General features: G+C 33.2%; 1 protein-coding gene across 1 annotated transcript; it reads right to left on the bottom strand.

Moving 5' to 3' along the window:
• Positions 1-19,462: 19,462 nt before the first annotated feature.
• Positions 19,463-20,485, bottom strand: LOC124371424 (zinc finger BED domain-containing protein 4-like). Its single transcript, XM_046829756.1, has 2 exons — positions 20,144-20,485; positions 19,463-19,923 (listed from the first exon to the last, which is right to left on the bottom strand). The coding sequence occupies exons 1-2, from the start codon at positions 20,471-20,473 to the stop codon at positions 19,678-19,680; spliced, it is 576 nt and encodes a 191-aa protein (XP_046685712.1). The 5' UTR covers positions 20,474-20,485; the 3' UTR covers positions 19,463-19,677.
• Positions 20,486-22,619: the final 2,134 nt, after the last annotated feature.

Below are 22,619 nucleotides of genomic sequence, written 5' to 3'. Positions count from 1 at the left end.
ATAAAATACCAGTATACTGAATTAATGTTAAATAATCCACTCATACCAAGTTTTGAGTTTTGATTAAAATTTGTACGACGACATGTACCCTATCGGGTACATGCGATCATTCACAACTGCTGTTGTGCACCCGATCAGGTACACACCGGGCTTTCTTAAGTGCGTCATACGCCCTATGGAGTACACATTGATATGAATTCCTTACTGCATTTTTATTCTTTGTCTGTCTTGGTGTTATGTTATCAAATCAATCAATCAAGCTTTATTTGTTGGTCACATTATTTTAACAATATATGGCAAAGGTCAAAAGATTTTACATGCGATTATATCTTTCTTGATCTTTGAGCTGCTATCATAGCAAAGAATTTGTAGTCTTCCTTGTTGAATGCAATCTGTAATAAACGCATTGAAAATATTTTTTAGGGGTTAGTTGCATTGTATTTTAAAACTAGCCTATACAAATTTTAGTATGGTCGTTTTCAAAAATTTATTTTAAAAAGTGTACCTTTTAACTTTGTTACAGTATTTTATAAAATAGGATTTAAATGTAATCATATTGTAAATAAATTTTATAAACCTTGAGATTTATTGATAGAGAGGCTCATAAGCTCAGGATAATTAACATACTAACATTTTATAGACTTCAAAAAAATTTTACGTAGTTTTATGGAAGTGATGCACGTCAAAGCATCACTTACCTCATTATCTGAAAAATCTGTAGGTGTTGTTACTCGTATTAGCAGTTTCCGTGTCCGGTTCTGGTGGTATGATTGTTTCTAATGGTGCTTTTAGAACATCTTTACCAAACCCTGAAAAATTTTTAAAGCTTAAAATTAAAAATAATTACAACAATTAAGTAAAAAACAGTGTTTGATGATATTACACTTGTTTTAATACGTACAGAATTAATAATATAAACACTTTTGGGATAGAACTTTGTTTTGCCATGCTAAAAGCTAAAACCATATTATGCCTTGTCTACATGATATACATATATTCTACTTACCCCGGACAGAATTACCATCATCACTTGAAGTAACTCTGCACACAGAAGCAGAACTTGTAGAACTATTTCTCTACCGATTAGACCAATTTCGCAGGAGGGTTCACTTCTGGTTTACACCTTCCAGTCAACCCGCTAACCCAAGGAGCGGCACACCACTAACCGCAAATGTTGAGATTCCAGGGTGCAAGGATAATTCAATAGCTCTAGTCTAATGTGGGAGATGACTGTTGGAGTTGGTGGGGTTTGTTCCCTAAGAGTCAAAGGTTCTTTCCAGCCTAGACATAAGGGTGTGCCACCCCATGCCTGCTTTGACTGGAGAGGCTGGTTCAGAGCTGGCTTCTCTTTCTTCCAAGGAGACATGATTTGAGATTTGTGCTCTAAACTTTTCCTCATGAATCTCGACAGGAGGCGGCCCCTACTCCCAACTTTACTCATCCAAAATATCCTGTCGTTCCGGAAGCAGCACAAGGTCCTTATAGGATTAGGTGCAATTTTCCAAGCTTCTTGTCAAAAGAGAACAAAAAGAAACCAATTAGACTACGAAACCTATTAAACCAGCCTACGCCCCTGGTAGTAGTTCTAACTTCACTTATAATAGTCATCTTTTAATTTCATTTACTAGCACAAGAGAAAGTATTCAACTGTAAAGATGATGAAATGAGGGCACAAGATTGTTATACCACAGATAACCTATACTTAAAGTATGTATGATATGATTTGGATGTATTCCAGCTCAGTTTTTAATCACAATACTTGGTTTCCATCTTGGATACTCTTAATATCAATCCTCTGTTTTCTGAACTTGAAAGCCAGTTTAAAACTAGACCAAATCCAACTAAGAAGGAATGCTGCGATGTAATTTTCCTCTTTAGACTTGCCAATGGACTACTGGATTGCCATGACCTCCCCAAACCACCTTGATATAGCTGTTCCAGGAGTACTCTATTTTTTGTAAGAGAATTTTGAACCCTGAGGGTGAAAATTTCATGTTTCTGTGGGCTTCTTCAGGGGTTCTTCAGTTGACCTTTTTAAAATCTAGTTTATCTGGATTCTTAAAATGAATTACTAATCTTATTTCTAATTTTTGTTGGTTGTTGGTTTATATTGTTATTGTTTACTTATCATATTGTATTTAATATCAAGTTGTTAATTGTAAGCGTCTCATCTTGTAAGATTATGTTATTGATTTTTTCTTTGTTAGTATTAGTAATTATAAAATGGTGTAACCGTTGGAATGGTAATACATAAATAAATACGCACAAGTATGTTATCTGGAGCCCCGTGCAGCTGAGCTCTGTTGGGTTAGGGACTCTGGATAGAGCCCCAACCAATTGCCCAAACCTGCTTGTCTCAACTCGCACATCTTGCCATTCATCATCTCGGCCCTGCAGCAGAGTGGACTCAACAACTACGTTCACTTAATAGATTTTCATTGTTTATACCACAGGTAAACAAAATGGTGAGAGACGTGTTTTTTGCAATCCAAAAAACGAGGAAATACCACGGAGCTGGTGGCAGCCCTGGGTGTACAAGTCTGTCGTCTCGACCCCCTGCAGCTGACCACGGTTGGAGGAGGACCCTGGCCCGAGTTCCAACAGTGCCCCCACCTGTCTGTCTCAACTTGTACGTGCCGCCATTCATCAACACGGGCCCTGTCGCAGGGTGGACCCAACACTACGTTCACTCACTGCACGGCATTGTTGCAGGTCGGTTACCTCCCACTTGATTTTCCAAATGCGACTAGTGCTATGCAATCTTAAAATAAGTTAGCAGTATTTTAAATCATTATTTTATGAATATAACTGATGTAAATGTAAGGGAAAAGCATCCATCTCAAAACAATTCCTAAGGTCTGATCATTGATCATTGATTGTGGTCGGTTAAACTGCAGTCAATCACGATAAAACTCTACACCTTCCAACTCACCTATGTTCAGCAGTTTCGGTTGACTGAATGTGTCTCTCTAAGCAAGATATTTAATTAAGTAAGCAATGTTTTTAATGCGGTGTGATTTTAGCGTTTGTATAATTTAGATTTTTTGTTATGAACACCAGCCATGTAATCCTAAAACGTTAATTGTGTAATGTAATTTTAGTTAAAAAAAGAACATTCTTAGGCCGCCATGAATGATGAAAGAGGAGAAACAAAAGTTAATGATATATTTTAAAATTAGTAAATGGAGTAAAATCTCATACAAAATTTAATGGAAATGATGTAAGTTTAAAGAATTAGGGTAATATAATTTTTTGTTTTAATATAATATAACTATTAAGAACAAAAATCAGACCTTAATTAATTCCACTTTTGTTTTTGATATTTTTATATAAAACTAAAAAGATTCAAAGTTGTTTCATTACTAAAAAATGGAGAATTTATTGTATAAACATTAATTTGTACAACATGGAGGAAATTTTACCAGTGTTGTCATTCACTGAAAATAATCTTTGAGAAAGCAATAGACTTTTAGACATTTTTAGGAGAAAAGAATTTTAGGAGAAAATAAATCAACATGAATTTAAAAAAAGAAAAATCCATACCCATACTCAGACCCGGTTTTTTCGGAACAATTTTACTAGAGCCCGGGCCTTCAGGAGGCCCAACACGTCTGTTTGAAGGGACCTGTGGTCAACGAAAGCGGGTGGGCGTGCATGGCACGCCCTGGCCGAATATCTTTTCCGGGGCCTGCCAAAGCTGAGTACAGTCCTTGGTAAATCTGAAGCAAGCATTAATTTTTGTAGAGCCAGTTATAGAGAATAAATAGAATCTGACATGTTTATGGTAATTTATATAAGGTATTTGATAGTATACTACACAAATTTTCATCGACTCCGACGACCAAAATTAAATTTATTGATTATTAAAATATTCACATATTTTAATTTAATCTTATTTTACTAAAGGTAACAATGTGTTGTAACTTTTACAGTACAATATGGCTTCGTAAAATATGCTTCTTCTTTTCCTTTAACGTTGAACGTGGAGTACCTCACAGATTACTTCTTAGACCACTGCTATTTATTTGCTATTTGCAATGTTAATAGGGTTCTCTTAAAATTTTAAAAGCCAACTCTGTCTTATGTGCTGATGTCTCCTAACTTATGGGGTTTTCTTAAAGAACTAACAATAAATAGCATCTTTTTTTGAACTTACATAAATAAAGAAATATACAATATAATATTTTCCTCAATCATCAAAAGACTGATCCGATCTGATCAAACAAATCTAAATGTATAGCAACAATTTGTAAATCTAGATAAAATAATCTGATCAAAAGGGCTAAAATGTGTCTAATGAAGACAACTCAACATGATTCTAAGTTTTCTTTTCTTGATAGCCCTCAAACATGTTGTTAATCCTGACAAGATAAGCATAAAACTCTAAAAACTTAACTTCTCTTTTAACTTATAGGCGTTTCTCACATATCAACCTAAAACTTTTTTCTTTAACTTGAGTTGACTATTTAACCCTCCATCGGGCGCTTAAAATTAGAAATCACCATCAGGCGCTCACGGAGGTTTCCTCCAGGTTGGCGAATAATGGATATCATAATCGTTTAAACTGTTTTTATTTGTTTAAATATTCATTACTGATTTAATTACAATGTAATATATTCATTTTTAGAAATTTAATAAAAATTACACTCTTATGTAATGAATTTTCCAAATAAGAAATTCCAAAATCTTAAAAAATGTTATTGTATAATAAACAACATGATTAATTTTAAGGAATAATGCAATTAATTGTAAAAATGTTGGTACCAGTAAGATTAAACGCCGGGGCGGCAAATCACGAATTTGACGTTACCAACGTATTTCTGCTCACCCCTCCTGAACAAAAAATATATATAGTACTAGGGGGTGCAAATGGACAAATAACATGATTTTAGGGGGTTTATTGATAAGTGGTAAAGTTTCTAATGTTTTAATGTTCAGTTTGTGTGCTGTGTCTCGATAATCTGTTTACTTGGAATATTATCTGCGGCCCGGGACTGATAGCAGCCTGATAGCATACCTGTTATCTGAGTTGTCCGGTGCATAGGTCAGTTCTACACAAGATATCGTGTTCAGTAGGTCGGGATTGAAGTGAGTGAGTTTACAATGATGAATCAACCATCCACTAGTTCAACCAACCCTAGTGAATTGTGTGTGTCGGAGTGTTTCGTAAAGAGCTTACGTTTTAACCGAAACGAAAATTATCTCTTTTTTAATAGAACAGGGCATTTTTAAAAATGAGTGTATTTGTTCGTCGTGCGGTCGAGTGGTGTTTTTAAACCGGGAGACTGTGTCGTTTCGTTGTGATAGACCACTTTTTTGTTGCTGCTGTTTAGCTATATCCGCCAACACACTAATGGTAAGTGTTCTCTGTTAATATCCATCTATATATTTGAGTTTTTCATGATTTATTTAGTTTTTAAACTTTACATAATTGCCATTTGCATTACATTTCAATTTATATTTTTGATCAGCCCCTCTAGAGAATTTTATATTTTACTGATAGGTACTATCTCGAGGGATGTTTTTCTTTTATTGACATCAGCGCGGGCTTCGGCAGCACCGAAGGCCGGAGGCACTCGTAATTAATTTTTTTCTCGAAAATTAAGAAAAACATTATTTAATTTTTGATCAAAATTCTGCTCATTTCTGTAATTTCTCTCATTTACGTTTGCAAAGATGGCGGCGCAAACCGATGACGTCATCATCACGAGGTTCAATCATTGGCCACAAAAGGTCACGTGACGCTAGACGTGGATGTAGAACATGGAGATATTACTGGAAAGTTATTTAATTTTTTATTTTCTACAACTTCGTTATTTCTCATTTTCCACCCCATCAAACCTTATACTTTTTTTTATATAGGACGATTCCAATAAGTTAAGAACGCAAAACAAACTCTCGTATTTTTCCGCCCCGGCGGTTAATATGATAATTACCAAAATGTTTAACCTTCTGTAAATATATGTATGGAAATTAACTTAGTTTTTAACTTCTTACAAAAACAACTTACTTCAATTCTTGAGATATTATACAATTGTAATGTCAATTATTGCGTCTGAAATAAAAAATTTATTTCTTTACTAAAAATTTTTTTACACACTGCACAAAATTTCAAAATATTTTTCCTTCTGGTTTGTTATAGCGACAATGTTCAACAAACTTTACTCCATAATCATTTACTGAAAAATGTTCCCTAGCACAGAATGGTACTGTACTAAACAAGTCTCCTCGTCTTCATTCTCCATTTCACAAAATTCAAAATAAAATATATAGTAAAATTTAAAAAGAAACCCATCACAGGTCACACATTTAGGCGCACACGGATTTATTACAACATAAAAACTAAACACAATAAGGAGCTCACGGTGATTTCGTCCAAGCACTACAAACACACCATCGGGCGCTCACGGAGGAATCGTCCAGTCACGCACGGAAAGTAGACCATATACTGACACATTTTGATAAATAAAAGCGGGAGGCTATTGTTTCGTTCCCCCGAAAGATGCCTCGTGAAGTACACTGCGGGAAACGACTGCCGACATCAGAAAAGTAGTACTATTTTTAATAATAAAACATACACGGAGGAAAACTCCGTTTTAGCGCACCGATGGAGGGTTAACCAATAATTTGTGTGTAATGAGTTTGTTATATAGATATACATGTTGTGTCACCCCACAACATCTAGCAAAAATAGAAAAACATCCCTCGAGATAGTACCTAAATTCAAGTTCAAATCAAATGAGCGCCTTAACTTTTTATAGTACGTCAAATATAATACGTACATACAAGAGTGTCACCAAAGGCAAGCAGGGAGGGGCAGCTGCCCCAACCCCCAGAGATTCTAAAAAAAGTTAACCAAATGTAAAGCTACCCAAAGTCTTGACTTGACTGGTCGAGAAGTTTACAAAAATTATGTTTTAATTAAACCACATCAAAAAAGAATCTGATGACCACTATCATATTTTTCTCAATTTCCATATCAGCTTGCCCTCCCCTCCCCCCCCCGAGTCATCGGCTGGCGACGCCCCTGGGTACATATGTATTTACCTTCTTGTATATTCTAATAACAAATAGTACTTAGGGACAGAGTGACATACTTCTCGCCGACATCGCTTCCTTTTGGAAGGCAGAAAAGAAAAAAGAATTATCATAATGCCATATCATTTTCACAGTAGTTCAAATAATGTATATTCTTTGTGATAATGCAGTTTTTTTTAGATCCTCGGTAATACAAAATTTTCCAAAAATAGTGGCCTTCGGATAGAACCAAAATACAACAAAATAAATCAAAATGAATTAATAAAATGATTTTAGGTATTAAAACAATGATAATGTTATTGGAGTACAAACGGATGGTGGGAGTTAACTATAAATATTAGCAAATAATTCCTTTGTGAGAATTGGTAAAATAAAATAGATTGTAACAGACTGTATGCCTCTGTGTGCAGGACTACAACTGGAACGAGTGGAGAGAGAAGCTGATAGATTTGCCAAGCAAGCCTCTAGTAGCGCTTCAACCAGCTGCAGTCAAATGTCTCAACAGTAGTCATTTAAGGTTGGTTCAGAAAACAAGTTATATCAACATGAATGTTTGTCTGTATGTCCTTTATAGAATCGTAAAACTATTTGATAGATCAAATATGAAGATTTTGTATGTATATATATTTTTTCACGTAGAAGGTTTATATGCTATACCCATTTGATGTAACTCACCACCAGGTGGCGCTGCAAAAAGATAAAAGTTATCAAAGCGCCTGCACATTATAAACTGCAATTACACGATATTTTGCATATGTTCAATAGTCAAACACTATTTGAAGGCGCTAAGTTACGATGTATATTTGTCTTTAAAACTAAAATTTCTGGTTAAATCTTAAACCTTGAGTGTTAGAGACCGCTTCTTAATAAGGTACATGTATGTGTACAATGGCTATAAACAACATTACTTTTGACAGTTTTTCTTTATATTGGCAACAAGACAAACTCTACATCGGCATTGGAAATATAATTCACTTGAATCAGAAGTGCTCATACACGGGCAAAGCTTATGAAAAGCTTTGTGAAGCATCGGGGAAACATCTAGTCATTCATAAAATAGTACACAGGAGTGCTGAAAGGTCTTGAACGGATTTAATATTTTTATATTTGTAAATGTACAATCATAAAACTTTGTAAAGCGACATAGGGCATAAAAACTGAACTTTTTGATGCAATCAGTTCACCAGTTTCACCACCTCAGAGGGATGGCCTATAAGAGTCAGTGGAAAATCTTAAATGTAAGCATTAGTCAATGTGCATACCATTTTAAAGGTCTTAATTAGTAGAACAGCATGCCGCAAATTAGATCTCAAAAGGTTAATCATAAGCAAAATGGCAGCACTCGAAAGTTTCAATACTGATCTTATGTGTAAGTTCAAGAATGGCTGAATTTTATTGTAACCATATCAGACGAAGCTACAAAACTTCACACACATGATTACTGTACCACATCTCTTGAGCCAGTTGCATTCAATTTACTTCCTTGTTTTCTAGTAATTTGGTTTTGTCTTCACTTTTTTTATAACTTAGGATTACATCAGTTTGCTATTTTTAATACTTAATTCAAATAGTTTGTGTAACATTAAAAGTACTTTATTTTGTCGGACAAGACTGCAACTGCTACACCGCCATGTTCAACAATTTATTATCAGAATTGAATAATGTGTTTTAAGCATAAATTGAGGTTAAATGAGATATTGGTTGCTAAGCCTAATACTTAACCTTCTTTACAAAGTGTGATTACTTTTTAGGGCCGAAAATGTTTAATTTAATTGCAAAAACTATTAGAGAATGTAAAAATCTTAAACTGTTTTTAAGGAAATGAAAATCTTGGCTCTTGAAACATGAATATATTGATTTTGTTACAAATATACAAATGCTTTAAAGAATCAAAATTCAAAACATTAACTTTACTTGTATTGGTGAGAATTTAAGGCATGTAAAATTATTAATTGTCTTGTGTTTTAAAATTACTTACATTTTTAAAGAAACCTCAACATGTGCTCTCCCTTTTGAAACTATATTTTTTTAAACATTGCTTTATATCAGTTTAAAAAATTGTTCTGTACAACAATATTTTGTTGCAGCTAGGAATTAAAAAAGGAAAAGTAATAAAATAAATGGATAAAAAAGAAAATATGTATTAAATATACTAAGTACTTTATAAAACTATTTTTTAAATTTTCTTTATGTACTGTATCCTTGTTCTTTTTATACTATATAATATGAGTAGTCCTATACAAATCTTATAAATAGGTTTAGATTTATACACTTGATGTATCTTTCAGAAAAATAAAACATTCTATTATTAGTTGTCTTAGGGTCTTGTGGAAACTAAAATCTGAGTCACGGTTAAAAAAAATAACTTCATAGGGAGCGTTTATTAAATGATTGTTTTATCGTACTAATTTCTACACTATTCTTTATTATACATGGTATACAGGAATATAGGTTAGATTATACTTTATATTTCCAGGAATATTATCTTTCACATATCATATCAGATTTATGGCATTCTTCAGTGCCAGACCAATAATATTTCAAGGGATATTCCAATAATATTCCTTTCTCTTACAATTTCTGCAATAGATGAAAATTCTTGGATGATTTCCACTTTTTTTTGTTACAGGTTCTTAAACCAAATCACATCTCGATGATTCCAACATTGACGTTGCTCTCGTTCTCCCAGGAGCAGGTCGAAGCTCTGGACACCGAACAGTTACTGGCTTTCAAAAATGTTACTGAATTGTCAGTGCCAAAAAATCTTTTACCTACTGTCTCCTAAGAATATTTACTACACTGCAGGAATTCCTTCTAGTGCTTCCAGCCACATCTTGGCTTCTGCTTGTAGCTTAATGCTTGTTTTCCTGGCTCTTACCATTTTCAGGATTGTTTAGAGATATTATGCTTTAAAAGTAAGTAACCCTTATCTAATATTATTTATATGAAGTTGGGATTGTAAATTTAATATATTTTTAAAAAGGTTAGTTTTTAGGTGTAGCACTAATAATTTAGCATTGTTACCAGGATTAGTGTAGTTTAACAAGCTGTAAGCTTTGATGTGTGTAAAATAAAACAAAATATGTTGTATCTTTTATTAATAATAATTTATTTTTACTTCATTTTTCATTCATATGGTACGTTTGAACGTTAGTACGTTCTGTAAACATTCCTAAGTTATTGTTTCAGTGTAAATAATCAATACTGGAATGAAATCAGGTGTATTATAGATAAGGAATTTTATCAGTTTGTAGAAAGTTTAATTTTAATCAAATAATATGATAGAATATTTGTATCTACCTTGAAACTAAGAGGAGAGAGATACTTTTAAATAGTTTTCTTCAAACAAAATTTGCTTTTTCTTAAATTAACGTTTCTAAATAACTTTACAATTGACATTGTATTGAACATATTTAAAATGGGTTTGATTACATTACAATGTAGCAATGTTTTAATTGAATTTCAGAGATAAACAATTGAAAGAACATTGGGGGTTTCTGCATTGATAAACATTGGATTCTGCTATAAAAATCTTTACCAATTTTCAATTTCCACAACAGAGAAAACTGAATTTACCCCAATACAAATATTTCTACTGGATTTGAAACAAGTTAGTGTAGAATTTTTATAATAATACTGATACTTAGCCCAGTGAAATATCACTATGGGGGTTGCATAGGTCCCGAAAATACAGTATATTTATTTTAATATTTTCTATTTTAAGATGATTGGCAATAGATTAATTAACTATTCAATGTCTTACTTTAGGGGTTTTTCCCAAAAACCATTACTAAGTTATTTATTGTATTTGGTTAAAGATGAGAAACATGATTTTATACAAGAGAACACATTATAAAAGAATAATATTGCTTAAAACTACAGTATATGCAAGTTTATAGTTTCAAAAAACAATCTGGCCTGCAAGTCCTTATATTTATAAAAACACTTAAGTGGTTGATGTTACCAAAACAAAACTCTGAATTAGAAAAACAACAAATCTATTTAATTCTTCAAATTATAACACTGGACTTTATTTACAAATAACTATTTTCAACATTCTACTACCATAATTTGTAACTTTAGTTTTGGGAGGAAAAATATTTATACTAATTCTATTAATAAATATATTTTTTATAAGAAAAATGCCTACCTAATTTCCAAACTCTCGAATGAAAACGGATAGTTTATTTAGTGATAATAAAAAGTCCACTTTTACCTGGAATCATTGTGAAATTTAATAAACAAACTTATATATTAAATAAATGTTATATTTTAATGTTGCACAATACTTATAAACAAATAATTCAAAGTATAGCACTTCTTGGGTATACTAAAAGTACACTGCATAAATCTGTCCATCAAATTAAATTTAACGGAACTTTTCTTGATTTTGTTTTAAAAACTCTAACAATTGGAACTTTGAAATTAATATTCATATGGTTGATATAATTTTTACCTGAGATGTATTTTATCTAGAAAGTTCTTTTTTTTAGTGTTAAATATCCTTATTTCTTGACAAGCCTTACAACAATGAAATGTTATTTTAAGTTAATAAAATAACTCATTTCTTTTATAACTTTCTAGTAATCAATAATATACATTGTATTCTTTTACAAACCATAATATACAAATGCAATAGAACAAATACACTGAAAATCAAATTATGTTTAAAGTTTATAGATATACTTGCAGTATTCAAGAACACAACATAAATATAAAAATAACATGTTTTTGAAAATAACTTTTTCTTACATTATTCTTGTTCATAAATAAATAGAGAAGCATAATATGGAAAAATTCCATGAACAATATTTTTGGCCATATTGTGCCAAATTCTTTTGAATAAAAAAATTTAAAATATTCATAGTCGTTTACAAATTTAACCAGTGCATTTTAAAATATGGAGGGATGTTGAATTTTTGTATTAAAATAGTAATTAATTCTTAGTAACATTAATAAATAGTAACATATGCTTAGTGTAATAAAAATGTGTAAATAGTGCGTTTTTTAGTTATATTTTCTAAGAATTAAGGTGGACTAAAATAAATGCTTTAACAACCCTATAGCTTAGCTAAATATTTATATACTAAAACATTATAAAAATATTTAAATATCAAAATTGTATACATTTTCAACACGTAAAATATTGCATAAATGACAGTATGAAGGCAATATAAGTTTATAAAAAATTATTTACATTTCAAACATTAGGTTTTCACATGTTATAAATTATTTAGTCTTATATTTTCATTTTGTTATTGTATTATTTTTAATATTTATTCAATGTTCAATTACCAATGCATATTTATTGTTAATGGTAAATAAATGATGTTATTATTACAAACTACATACTTATTTATTAAAATAATTGTGGGTAGTTTTTAATGCTCTGGTTTCCAAACCATTGCTTATCCCAAAAATATCGAAAAATTGTAATGAAATAAATAACCATTAAAAGAACAAAACTATTTAGTTTCATTTTTAATCACCCAGGGTAGTGTTCTAAAAGAATATTCATTCCAGCAGTAGATGTTCCTAAACCAACCTTATCAAATATTTAAAACATTTTTTTTCTTACATAAGTAAATATACCTTTATTGCTCTTTCAAAAATAATTAAATGATTGTTATTTGTCACTGTAGAAAGAAATATAGTGCCAATCCCTGTCTAAAGTTATTTAGAGTTTTTCGTGATTTGACCTAAAATGAGTTTTGTAAATTAGAAACGATTTGGAATTCTATACCTCAATTATTCATTTTTTTTAATGCTCTTAACACAACGATGTTGTTAAATGTGAATAAACATATGGCTATTGTTACAACTTATCAAGATAACGGAGAAAAGGGTTTCCTAAGTTGCTGATATACTCGTATGAAAGATGTACTGCATGTTCCAAAGATCAGTCATAATGTTGAAATTTTTTCATATATGAATGTTCTGGTGTACGATGGATAATTTTAACAGAATTGTATACTTAAGCTTTCTCCAAAACATAGATCATCCCCTTTTTTTTATTGCTTAATGTTGCTAATCTGATTGTAAAATCATTTTTGAAGTAAATTTTTGGTTTATGAGGCCCTTATCTCACACATATTGAAAATCTATATATAAATAAAAAAAAATGTTTTTATTCACGTTGCACAGTAGTATTTTGTTCTAAATATTAAACTTTAAAATAATTATGACCTAATTAATTAGAAAACTAATATTATCAAAATGTTTGGATATTGCAGCTACATTTATTTCTACACATATTTAAATGGAATATTTAAAACCAGTGGAATATATCAATTTGAAAACTTTATATAAGTATCACTCTAGAGCAGTGGTTCTCAACCTTTTCAACGCTGCGACCCCCTTTTTAGGTTCAGAATTTAGGCGACCCCCTTCTTGTAACATCGTAAAGTAAGCCTTTGTATGCAAAAAGACAGCCAGACCATGCCACAAGTGAAAGTCTTTTTAAAGTGTTCATTGAGGCAACTGAACCATTTGAAATTGATTGGAACAAATGTGTTTCAATTTGTAGTGATGGTGCAAGAGCCCTTTCGGGTAAAAACAGCGGATTGATTGCCAGGTTAAAAACGTTAATGCCAAATGCAAACTGGGTGCATTGTTTTTTACGTAGACAAGCTTTGGCAGCTAAAGGAATGCCGGATGACTTGCGTCAAGTTTTGGCTGAGACTATCAAAGTTGTTAACTAAGTCAAGAGTCGACCATTGCAGAGTAAATTACTTGAAAACTTGTGTGAAGAGGTAGGAGCCCTGCACAAAACATTTGCTACTCCACACCGAAGTGAGATGGCTGTCCCGGGGTAACGTGTTGAGTAGGCTGTTTAAATTGAGATCAGAAATGTTGCTTTTTTTAATGGACAGTAAACATGAACTTTCCCATTTTTTCAGCGATGAAAAATGGTTAATAAAGCTTGCTTACTTAGCTGATATTTTTTCTCATCTCAACATTTTGAACTCATCCCTACAAGGACCAGAAAACAACTATTTTGTATGCTCAAGACCGAGTAAATGAATTTGTAAGAAAACTTACTCTTTGGAATATAAGAATAAAAGATGAAGACTTTGAAAATTTCCAACTTACACAAGAATTCAAGGAGTATGTCTCAAGTATTGGTGACACATCCATTGACACATCATCTCTCTCATTACTCATATCATCACACCTTGAAGCCTTGATGAAGCAGTTGAATGATTATATTCCTGTTAAAGATGCAAGTGGATCTGTGTGGATAACAAAACCAATTTCCGAAAAAGCTGTTCAAAAAGCTGAATTGAATGCTGGCCTCCACGATGAACTGATAGATATATCAAGTGATCAGTCATTGAAACTACCTCTTGACGATGTTGTCCCGACAAGTTTTGGCTAAGTATAAAGAAGCAACACACAGAATTGACCAAAGTAGCATTGAAGATTTTGATTACCTTTTTCTACTTCTTACAATATTGTGAAAAAGGATTTTCCACAATGGTGAATTTAAAAACCAAACCAAGAAATCGTTTGGCACTAGAAAATGATATTATTTTGTGTTTGACAAAAATCAACCCAGGCATTCTACAGTTAGTTAATTCAAAGCAAGCTCAAGTTTCTCATTAAGTTATTCTGCTGGACTTAAAAAAAATATTTTTTGCAATGTATTTTGTGTAGTGTGCCTTTTTTAGAATAAACAAATTTTGTCTCACAACAATAAGGCCTACGTTACGATACAAGCGGCTCGTCAGGCACCATCATTTTTAGCAGCGATGTAGAGTCATTTAAAGCTCTCACCATTTTTTTTTCCTTTTTGTTAATTATAGTTGTATTTTAAAATAGTATTGATTAATTGTAAATTGATTAAATATACTTATTTTATTTAACAAGCGGACTCAACTCAGTTTCTAAATAAGTACATGGTCGCTTCATTTGATATTCGCCGCTCATATGGTATATATGGCCTGAGTTTTTTTTTTTCATTTATCACCTATCTCGCGACCCCCCCCCAGACCCGTCCCGCGACCCCCCTGGGGGTCGCGACCCACCGGTTGAGAGCCCTTGCTCTAGAGTAAGTAACAAATTCTAACTTGACTAGTTTAGTTGTTTCTGAGCGATTAAAGGATAGAAGTCAATAAATAAAAACTTTCACATTCACAATAGGCTATTAGCAAACTAGGATGACCATCGACAGATCCTGACTGCAAGCCTTCTCAGCTGTTTGTGTTGGTTTGGAAATCACATAAACCATTGGTTCTCAGTTTGCGTTTTGAGGGTTTTTTAACCAACACTTTGGTCTGTAAAATATTTCTCTTTTTAAAAAGTATTGAGTGATAAGTACATCTTGCCGATATTTGTATACTATAAGTAAAGCTGTTCATTAAAATCAGAAATATAAAATGTACGAGAACTTAAAAACGTGATTGTAATATTTGTTTTGATATCCAGATATTGCATGAGCTTTACATAAAAATGTATTGAATTATTGCATTATAATTAACATGTGGTATGCTTATCTTTCATGCATTAAATACATCAGTGTACGTGTTTCTTTATCAAAATAAGTTTTTTTTTTACTTATTGTAATCTACGTTTTCCTTCTACTGGGATAGAGTCTGCCGTTCCAGTTCCTTTTTGTTAGTTCTTGACAAATATATTCCAGAAGCTAACCTTAGCGTTCTGTGTAAAGGCGCATTTTCCACTGAGGCAACAATATATGCGTCATGTAGCATGCTATAAGTATCGTTCTGTTGCTATATGTGTACCGTGCGTCTTCATACTTTGTTGCAAGTAGTTTGTTGCCCAATAAATATGTCGCCAGTTGTCACTTGCTACTTGTAGCAAGACCCAGAACATTTCAAGTCGTGCAACATTTTTCTGTCAGTAGTGTGCGTCACGCCTTCAGAAGCAGTGATAGCTGCTGCTTATTTGATCCTCGCAAATGGCAGAAGAAGAAGTAGGAAGAAGCCTAGGTGGTGGATCAGAGATTTATTTGTTAAAAGCGGTGACAATCGCAAGGAATTTTTTGAAAAAACTCCTTTCAAATGATGGTAGTTTGTTTAAAAATTTCACACGTATGAATAGGCAGGATTTTGACTACTTAATCGAAAAGGTCACTCCTTTGGTGAAAAAAGCAGACACCAGTTTCAGAGCCCAGTGAAGAGTGGTAGCTTGTTTTTCAATTATATGGGGTCATTCAGCATTGTTTTGATGGGGATTGCAGATGCTAACTATTGTTTTTTGTACGCAAATATTGGTTGTCAAGGGAGGATTTCAGACGGAGGAGGAGTATTTCGTCAAACTTCATTTTTCCAAAAACTGCAAAAAATGAACTCTCATTCCAAGAAGTGATGTGTTATCTCCTTATGTTTTAGTGGCAGACGATACGTTTCCCTTACAGTTACACATTATGAAACCTTATTCAGGACATCAGGAAAAAGGTTCTATAAAAAAGAATATACAATTACAGACAAGCACGTGCAAGAAGAGTGATTGAAAACACTTTTGGATTGTTAGCATCAGTGTTTCGTGTTTTTCGAAAACCTTTAATGCTAAATGTTAAAAATGCAGTGACTTTAACATCTGCGTGTATATATCTACACAACTTTTTAAGGAAAAGCACTAGATCAAGACCTCTTTATGCACCTTATGGAACCTTAGACATTGATACACAGGATGGGAGTGTTATTTCAGGATCATGGAGGGCAGTAGTTCAAGATGACACGGGCATGGTGAATTTACAACGCAAACCACGGAAGTCAAATGAGGAAGCTAAAGCCGTTAGAGATGAATTCGCAAGATACTTCATGTCACAAGAAGGAAAGATGTCTTGGCAAGATAATTACTGAGACGTGTATATAAAGACACTCTGTTCCTAATCCTAAATTTAATTAACTTACCTCAGAGTTCTCTGCTGTTTAAAATGTTTCTCTTGGGATGTCAACATCTAAAAAAATGTCAGGAGATTGTACGCAAACCATTTCTCTTTTTTCGGAGATGAGCCACTCTTCGGTTTAGTGATTCTGTTATGTTCCCAATGAAAAGCAGATCTCAAATTTTTTTACTTTCTTTTTTCAATCAGTAACTGAACAGTCGTACTTGATAGCTAGTTGTTTTAATGTGTTACATTTTATATTTCTATCTTTATAAAACGCACTTCTGTTGTCCCATAGCTCTGTTGTATTATGGTAGTCTTCAATAAATAATGTAGTTTTTTTTTATTACTCCACTCCATGTCGGCCCGTCTACTGCCGCACTCATCCACCTCTGTCTGGATAATGGCAACAGCGTGCGACACACTGTATTTTTGTAGCACAGTGTGGCATTCGTCTAGCGACACTTCGCAACAAGTAGTATGCGTCAGTGCTGCATGCTACATGTCGCAGCGTGTTGCCTGACTTGAAATACACCGTGCTACATGCGACAGTGCCGCATGCCACATGTCGCCTCAGTGGAAACGCGCCTTTAAACATACACGATTGCAATCTGAGCTGGAGACCTGCAGTTCTTGCCAGAGTTGGGCAGATTCAAAAATGCGATATCTTCAAGAAATCAAGAATCTTTATTGTTGTCCCACTTAAAAGTATTAACAATGTCAGAGCTGGTATGAGTTAGGCCACATCAATTGTCACATTTCTTATAACTAATTAAAATTCCTTAAAACCAGTTTAAAATTCAACATTTACAACTAATTAAAATTCCTTAAAACTAGTTTAAAATTCAACATTCAATGTTATTAAAATCACTTAAATAAACTTCCTCAATTGAATAAAAGGCTTTCACTTTTAGCCACTTAATTAACATATTCTTAAAGTTCTTAGTGCTCATTGTTTTGGCGTTGAGAGGTAACTTATTAAATAGTTTTGTACCAATGTAGATATAGCTATGTTGGGATTTGCTCAGCCTAGTATATTTCACATCAATTAAGTTTACAGATCTGGTATTATAAGAATGTACAGAGTTTCTTAGGCCAAACGAAGTCAGATTTTCTTTGATAAAAAACCAGGCTTTGCAAAATGTAAATACTTGGCAGCGTTAGTATGCCTAGCTCTATAAAAAAAGGTTTACAAGAATCTGTTTCACTTATGTTCACAAGGCATCGAATAGCTTTTTTTTGACATTTAAATACTTCCTTTGCACCAGCAGAGTTGCCCCAAAGAATAGTGCCATACAAAAGGTGAGAGTGAAAAAGTGAAAAGTAGGCATTGATAAGTATACTAGGACTTGTACATAACTTGAGTTTCTTTAAACAAAAGATAACTCTAGAAAGGCGAGAGCAGAGTGAGTTGGTATGAACACCCCAAGTAAGGCTAGAATCTAGATTAATTCCTAGAAGTTTCACAGATTTATTTTCAGAGCCTTTAGGTCCACTACTTAAACTAAATACAACGTTTTCTGTTTTTTCTTGGTTAACCTTTAATTTGTTTGCATGAAACCATATGTGGGATCTTTCTTTCATGTAATTCAAAATTATATTATTCAGGTTACGATCTTTACCTGATGTTAACTAGAGGTGGGTCCAAGTAAACTGTAATCGCTCCTTTGTAACTGGTACTCGCCTCTCAAAAAGTAATCGATTACTCTAGGCGTCGAGTACCAGGTACAAAGTAATCACTTCCTCACCGAACGCGGCTACGCGGCTACTGTCTAGCAGTAACAGTTACGTGTAACAGTTTTCGTGATGAGCCCCTCCCTACTACTGCAAATCTAAGCGATTACTTGGCATAGTACTTGTATTAGTAATCGAGCTGAACTAAAATTCAATGGTACTACTGAGTAAATTGCATAGCAAGCATTGAGTACAACATATTTGATAGCCTCTACTTTTTTGTACTCAATTATACGAGAATCAGTATTTAAAATAATTCATTTGAGTTACCGTATCTTATTATCTAAATATTAAAACAAAAATATAATCAAGACAGAATTAAATGTTTAAAGTCAGGCATTAAAAATAGTACTGGTTTATCATATTACTGAACTTACTGAATGGCAAACAAAAAATGTGTGAGTTTTCCATTTGCTACTTACAGTAGTTAAAACGTTATGGTTAAAAAAATTGTGACTCAGAAATATTCAGATTAAAGTCAGGTTCATAAAAAAAACTCAGAAATTCCAATTAGGGTTTTCAGCTGTTGTTTATTTCGTATTTACGAGAGTAACAAGTATATTTTAAATAATATACCAACAATCTTAAACAAACCATCTATTTAATCTTTTTATGATTGCTAACATCACAAAAGTCTTTGGGATTCCTTTATGTGCAAATAACCTAAATGAAAAAAACATATTGCAGATAACTGTAACTAACTATATACAAACCATATATAAAGAAAAATCATTTCCGAGAATCAATATTTCTTGTATCGAATAACATTATAAAAAACACATCTAAATTAAGAAAAAATAACATGTATCAGTCTGTTTTGTTTGAGGTAAACTTATACTTAGGCATTAAATACGAAATAGGAACAAATTAACAGAAATGACATAATTATAATAAGATAGTACTTCATAACATCATAATAGAAAAAATATCAAAAGATCAACTAGAGTCATTAATATTAATTATGTAGGTGTAATTACATACAAAACAATGAGTTTCGAAGAACTGTAGGCCTACCCTCGATTCACCAGAGTTGCAGTTTTAAAAGTCTTGGTCTACTTTAGGTTTGTGTTTAAAAACATCAGTTCATTTACTTTTTTTGTTGTTAAACGGGTTCTTCTGTCACTTATAAAATAACCAGCTTTAGAGAACATCCTCTCACAAGGGACGGATGTTGCGACAATGCCACAGCTCCGAATAAATACTGTGGCTAGATGGGGATAAATGTTTTTGTGGCATTTCCACCACTCCAGTGGATCCTTTTTCCTAGATATTGGACTGTCATCCATGTATTTTTGTATCTGTAACAATTTAGAATAAAATTTGTAGGTTTAAAAAAAGTTAAAAACTGTAGGGTTTATTTTAAAAACATTTTTTTCAATGAATTTAATGGTTAGGTTAGCTTGGAATGCAAAAAGTAAACAAAATGTACGTTGTGTCGTTCAACCTAAAATGAACAAAGGGGGTTACAAATGTAACTTTTGTAATTTTTGAAAATATAAAAAAGTAATAATTAATTACCTCTTGGATTGCCATTGAAGTGGGATTGGATTTCGGTTTCACTTTAGCAATTATTTCCTCAACATCATCCCAAACTGAAATCTTTTTCTCGGTAGATTCTGTTTCTTGGTCTGGTTCAACTTCATTATCACTGAGGTCCTCAGGATTTTGTTCATTTCTTTTTTGATTTATGACTCCAACTAATAAATCACACAGGTCTTTCTTGATTTCAATGGTTGTAGATTCTTCTAGAAACATGTGATGTTTATAGCGGGGATCGAGGAATGTGCAAAGTCTTAAGGTTTTACTTTTTTCCAAGTTCGGAAATCTGTCATCACAGCTTTTGAGCATGGAATTAAGCACGTCTTTTCACACACTTTCTTTAGTAACATTAACAGAAATTTTCTTAAGAGCAGACTTCAAACCCCTTGTTATTGGGATTACTTTACTGGCGTTCAAATATTTTTCGCTACTCATCTCTTTGGTAACTTCTTCACATGGGCGTAGGACGTCACACAACTGCTTACAAATTTCCCACTCATCCGAACTTAATGGGGTCAAATCGGTATCCAGGATTGCTAGGGAATATTTTATAGCCTCTTCCAAATCTACGAACCTTTGTAACATGTAGAACGTAGAGTTCCATCTTGTAGCAATATCCTGCAAGATCCTTTTAGGCTGTTTGGCTCCCTGCAACTCCTGATACTTAATCAGTTTTTTGTGATGCTTTGTTACTACGTTTAAAGTGGGAGACTATAGTTTTGACTTTTTTTATCAGGTCTTCAACAGGATGTAATGATTGTTGGACAAGTAAATTTAACTTATGAGCGTAACAGCCATAGTGTTTCATCTTCAACACTTTTGTTACTGCACTAGTAATGTTTGAACAATTATCTGAAACTATCATGGATACTTTATTTTTTATATCCCACTCATTTATAGCTGAAAAAAATTTCGTCTGCTAAGTTTTTAGCAGTATGGGTTTCTTCGAAAACTGAGCATTGAAAAAAGTACTGTTTTCATTGAAAAATCTTCAGTTATGTAGTGGCCTGTGATGCCCATATAACTGTCGTTTTTTACTTTGATGTCCATATGTCTGTTGTAAGACAAACACTTGTTGCTTCCTTCTCTAAAGTATGTTTAAGTGTAGTGCGGGTTTCTTCAAAAATAGCTGGCATCATTGAGTTAGAAAAATATTTTCTACCAGGTATTTTATAGGAAGGACAGCAAGTTTCCATGAGATTTTTAAAGCCTCTGTCCTCTACCATTGAAAATGGCTGAAAATCCCAAGCAAATAATTTTTAATATGGCCAAGTCAATTTTATTTTTATCCGATGGTGTGATTTTTTTAGGCACAAATGACGTAATTGGTGTTTGTTTTTTCTTTGATGGTAACGTGTACAAAGGGGACTGTTACATCTGTGGTAGTCTTACTTGTTTATTGTACTCGTACTCGGAAACATCACTGAAGGCAACAGTCTAGCTGTGTCGGGAAGCTCTACTGGCTGAGATTGTGAAAAAACTCGATAAACTATAGGTGTCTCTTCAGTAATAACGTTAGTTCTGTCTTCATTACTGGTAGCTGGTAACTCTACTGTTGCGGCAGGCAATGAAACTGTTGGATGCTTCCTTCCCATATGTTTTTTTAAATTAGAAATAGAACCAGTAAAAGAAAATTTCCTTTTACAAAGCTTACAAATTGCTTGATTTGTACCTACTGGATCAAAAAAGTTCCAAATCTCACTCGTCTTCTTACGTTTTGCTGCTGGAGGCTCCATTTAATTTCAAACAACACTTTATTACACAATGAAATAACCATGCAACTAACTAACACTTTATAAACATTGCACAACACACAATATGTTTTACAATCTAAGCTTACTACACGTTTACCACAAGAGAGCCAAGAAGTATACTTATATTGACGACGAAATGAAAATATAATGGAACTTTATGGAACGGGAATTCGTTTAGTTCCCCCTCCTAAGGGGCGCGGGATAAACCGAGTAACCGACCAATCTGGTTGCTGCGCTGATGACTAAGACATATTCCTGGAAACCCCAACCAACCTCCTCCCCCCATCCTTTGTAACCTGCTGCTGAAACTGAAATAGGGGTCAATGCACCAAATGACGAATGCAGACTGAGTCATGGGTGGAAACGTGAGTACAGGATGTAATCGTATTCGTTGGAACAGGCGGACAAAAAACGGATTCCTGGTTCCCCAGTCTACGATAGCAGTTGTGTCCGCAAGAGTAATCGCGATTACAAAGTAATCACTAAAAGTAACTGGTACCAAGCTGTACCAGTAAATCGTTGTAATCGGTACGGCAAAGTAATCGTTTAGCGCATCTCTAATGTTAACAGAGTTGTGTCGTCTGCATAGAGTATGGTTTTGTTAGGCACAAAGGCAGGCAAGTCATTTACAAAAACAGTAAACAAGAAGGGGCCCAGGACGGAGCCCTGAGGCACTCCACAAGTAACATGCTTAAGACTAG

The sequence above is a fragment of the Homalodisca vitripennis genome, unplaced genomic scaffold, assembly GCF_021130785.1.
Source record: "Homalodisca vitripennis isolate AUS2020 unplaced genomic scaffold, UT_GWSS_2.1 ScUCBcl_1408;HRSCAF=4990, whole genome shotgun sequence".
Classification (NCBI taxonomy): Eukaryota; Metazoa; Arthropoda; class Insecta; order Hemiptera; family Cicadellidae; genus Homalodisca; species Homalodisca vitripennis.
The sequence above is the reverse complement of the archived record's forward strand: the minus strand, read 5'-3'. Positions and strand labels throughout refer to the sequence as shown.